Source organism: Dipteris shenzhenensis, chromosome 19 (genome assembly GCF_047967505.1).
Source record: "Dipteris shenzhenensis isolate YYH24624 ecotype China chromosome 19, Dip_SZ_1.0, whole genome shotgun sequence".
NCBI classification, from domain to species: Eukaryota; Viridiplantae; Streptophyta; class Polypodiopsida; order Gleicheniales; family Dipteridaceae; genus Dipteris; species Dipteris shenzhenensis.
Window position 1 is genome coordinate 17,654,679 of NC_141614.1, and position 4,367 is coordinate 17,659,045.

Here is a 4,367-nt window from a genome sequence, read left to right on the forward strand (position 1 = left end):
CTTTAGGACTAGGTGGGGATGATGTTTTCTCCACATATGAGCATGTAGATATGGCTATTCCTGCTGCAAAAAATTATGGTAAATTTACAAAAAACAGTAGTATTTAAATTATGCAAAGCCAATGAAAAATATCACGTTCTAAGTAATTTATATCTCACAACATTGTAACCCAAATCATCATGAAATAACTAAGGTTCATAATAACCCAAAATAGAATAGAAGTGGGATGGAAAAAGAAAAGGTGGACTCTGTAAGTCATTTGTTTGTCATGCAGAGTCTCTGCTTGTTTTACACGCTATAGAAGAGAAATAACAAAAATTATACACTATGATACTTCGCGTTACAGTACAACACAATGAAACCATGGTAAAACAAAAGGGCTCCATACAATTGTTGCTAATAGCAAATGTAAAACGAAAGGTTGCTGAAGACCTACCATGACTGGTAGCAATGTAGGAGGAAGTGCAGAGAAGAGAGTGGCGGCAGCGTAAGAAAGCTACTAAAAATGAAGGCCCAAAGAAAAACACTAACAAACACAATGAAATTGCATTTCACTACCATAAATTTACTAGTAGAGGTACGAGATTGTTTAGCGAAGCAGAGGCCAACAGAAGATCGAATACTACGCTACCACAAATTGTCTTTCCAACACAAACACAAACAAACACTTATCGCATAACGATGACCATAGTAGACATTCGTTGCGATCGACTAAACTATCAAACTAAAGCAAAAATTCAACGTGACGAATGTGCACGCTGCATACACGAATATGGCAAAAAACAAATCGTCTCAAGTTCTATTGTTTAACAAACGAATTCGCACTACCTGCAAAGCTACAGAAAAGCAAAAAAGGTATCCTATCAACCTACTTCTTCGATCTCCTTCGCTCCGCTTTGTTTTTCAACCGTCTGTTGCATCGAAGCTTTACATGCGTCGCGGGTGAAAGGTGAGTCCATTATCTGAGGACAAGCCTTTGCAAGACCTACATGAAGAAATCGATTAGAGAAGTACAAAACGTCATGTGAGACAAGCCTTCGCAAGGCTCAGATCCTTCGCAAGACTACAGAAGAATACGTAGTAAGAAATTGAAGGATGTTCATTGAAAAGCAAGAGCAATCGTATCACCTTTGACGAAGGCTCCACTGTCAGTGGTGTCCATATATTCAACCGACACATCCATAGAAGAAACAGAGAATGACTGATAAAAGCAAAGGAGAAGTGTGATACTCGCTAGCACCAACGGTGTGCTTAAATAGGCAAAGCATACATCACCATAGAACAAAGAACAAAACGTAGGATGGACCTTCAACTTCTAAACCAAATATTCACCATTGAATACAGTATCTACTTCAAGAATTAGCGATAACAATTCTGCCGTTTGGCTCTGACGAACGCCCTGGAGTAGCAAACTCATCTTCATTCCCTCCAGACTATTGTTAATTTCTCTCCAAGCTATTGATTACCGTAGAAGGCAATCGTTCTTCTCAACGCGGACTCCACATTGTCTCTACAAGGATCGCAATTCGATCAATCGATCTTCTAGGGCGCGCACTCCACATCCCGATTGCAAGCGTCGCCATGAATCGCCTCACCGCCGTCGTAACTTGTCAGAATCTAGGATGGACGTCTAATGACCCACACCACAGATTCTGCGAACCAATTAAGGCTGAACTAACTCCAATTCCTCCATCAAATCGACAAACAACTGCATAGCATAAATAGACACAAAACAACCAATCACAAGCATCAACGTGGACAAACGAGAATTATGATTTTTGGCTTTGCCAAAACTAAACCCTCTAAAGGAGACCACGAGGGAGGAGACCACGAGGGCAGGCCAAAAAATTCCATTAAATTCTATATACACTTGGGGGCAGGCCAACTGAATAGTATTCAACTTGCTTCAAAAAGTCATCTTCTTCCAAGCTCTCAGAAGCTGCTTCCTGTTGATCATCTTCTTCCTGTGGAGCTCTCACAAGCTCTTGGGTATGGCGTCTTCCTGTTGCAAGAAGTCATTTTCTTCCTGTTGAGCAGAAGCTGCTTCCTGCTGATAATCTTCTTCATCTTGTTGCAAGAAGTCATTTTCTTCCTGTTTAGCAAAGAGCCTCTCTCACAAGCTGCTTCCTGTTGATCATCTTCTTCCTGTGGAGGAGCTCTCACAAGCTCTTGGCTATGGCGTCTACGCAGCAGCTCAACCCTTTCCAGCGCTCCCTGCAGCTCTTCAAACAACCCCCTTCTCCTTCTCCTCCCCCGAAGCCTCTCTTGGACATCGAAGACGTTCGAACTTTCGTCCGATCAGCCCTCGGCCTCCTCCCCAAAACCTCCCACCACTCCCCCATCTCCTCTCCCCCCCATCCATCCACTTCCTTCTTCGGTATCGGCTCCATTGGACCTTCCCTCTCCGGCTCTGGATCTCACGTCCCTTCAGGTCAAGATGGGCGTGTGCCACCCACCTCTTCTTATTCGAATTTTCACGATGGGCAGCTCCCTCTCTACCCCCCTTCCACCTCTTCTTCAGCTCACAGCCAATTGGGTCCTCAGGAAGACCAGGGCTTGCGCCCTCCTCCTCTGTTAGACATTGAAGACGTCAGAGAAGCTATCGATCGATTCGTCCAGTTCTGTGGAACCATTCAGCGGCTTGGAAGGCAGGAAACCTCGTGGCAGAACAAGGCGCCGTGGCACGTCCCTCGTGCACCTTTCCTTGCCAGAGGTCTGCAATGGCCTCCGGAGAGTTTCGATTCCGAGGAACAGAGGAAAGAGTTTTACAGGCAAGCGAGGAAAAGGAAACCTTTCTTAATGGGAGCTCCCCCTATCTGGAGTGTGACCGCCTTTAATTTCGTGTTTCTTGCTTTCCTTATATTTAACCCCCTGCCTAAATTGTTTTCTTACTTTCGATAGGATGTGAGAAAAGATGTAATCAGTAGTTTGCAAGTATAACTTTCCAGTTTTAAAGTGTTGTCTCACCTGCTGGGCTTGAAGTTTGTGGTGTATCCACTGAGAAACTCTCCGGTGCCTTTGTCCTGTCATAGCGAAATTCCCCAAAGTTATCGGTTGTCCTCCTTTTTTCTCACCACATCAGCAACTTGCCACCGAGCTTGATTATAGCATACCTGGAGAATAATAATGTAGTTTTCTGTCCAGTGATTTTGGCTTTCAAGGTCTATTACCCTGAGAAACTACAGGGAAATTTCCCAAAGTTTCTGGTTGTTCAGTTTGCTTCAACATCCCACCGAACTGGTAACATATGTCAGAGCGTGGAGGATAATAGTATAATTTTCTGTCCAATGAATTTGGCTTTCAAAGGTTGAGAATCTTGACTCATTGGACCTTTGAATCCCCCCAGAAGCAGGAATGAGCTTCCTCTAGAAGGAGAAGCAGATTTAATGTATTAGCTAATTAAATGGGTTGATTTAGTTAGGCTACCATGATGAGAAAGGATGGTACAAGCAGATTGTAGATAACGGGGAATGGAAAAATAAACACGCGGGGTGATAGAGGAGCTACTGCAACAAATTTGGATAAGATGTGGGCCGTAGAAATAGCTTTCCGCAGAAAAGCATTTAGCCCATGCTCGTTCATGGAGGCAAAGCCTACGTTCAAGATGGAATTCCCAAGCATGAACAGATGATATTAAGTTCCTAGACGTGGGAATCGGCCAACAGAGCAACACCAGCTGAGGGGAAATGATCTGTAAACTATTCACAAGAGCCATGCAAGGTGCCCTAGCAACTATGAGTGCGATCAACATTCATAATTTGCAGCCTTATGTAACCTACTGTTGACTATTGTGTGTGTTTCTTGGTTTCTTAAAGGATAAGTAATCCAGGAAGGTGGCGCAGCTATTTAGAGCTACAGGAAGAAATCATGTGTTGCTCTGTCTGGTGTGTTGTCGTTTGGAGTTAGGAAAGTGTCTCGTAAAGGATTGTAATCCAGGATGGGTGGTGCAGCATTTAGAGCTGCAGGAAGAGATCATCCTTATATCCTGTCTGGACAGTAAGACATTAATAGAACATTTCATCTCTCTCTCTCTCTCTCTCTTTCTCTCTCTCTCTCTCTCTCTCTTTTATTAGGGTGTTCATTTCATTTCAGCAATCTCTCTCTCTCGGGTGCACTTCTTAAGGGAAGGGAAACATTCATTAGGGTATTCATGGCTAAGAAACTTAAAGACTCAGTTTATAGTTGACATTATGAAGCAAAGTGGCTTGACAAACATTCCATTTCATCTCTCTCTCTCTCTCTCTCTCTTTTATTAGGGTGTTCATTTCATTTGAGCTCTCTCTCTCTCTCTCTCTCTCTCTCTCTCTCTCTCTCTCTCGTGGGTGCACTTTTTAAGGGAAGGGAAACATTCATTAGGGTATTCATGG

The 4,367-nt window shown here is 43.4% G+C and overlaps 1 protein-coding gene across 1 annotated transcript; it reads left to right on the forward strand.

Moving 5' to 3' along the window:
* The first annotated feature begins 1,900 nt into the window (after positions 1-1,900).
* Positions 1,901-3,719, forward strand: LOC147890167 (uncharacterized). Its single transcript, XM_087390934.1, has one exon. It carries the CDS (start codon positions 2,176-2,178, stop codon positions 2,899-2,901), a length of 726 nt encoding a protein of 241 aa, XP_087247060.1. The 5' UTR covers positions 1,901-2,175; the 3' UTR covers positions 2,902-3,719.
* Positions 3,720-4,367: the final 648 nt, after the last annotated feature.

Bases quoted from the DNA above. Each gene is read 5' to 3' on its own strand.
- LOC147890167 (XM_087390934.1), top strand. From the start codon at position 2,176: ATGGCGTCTACGCAGCAGCTCAACCCTTTCCAGCGCTCCCTGCAGCTC.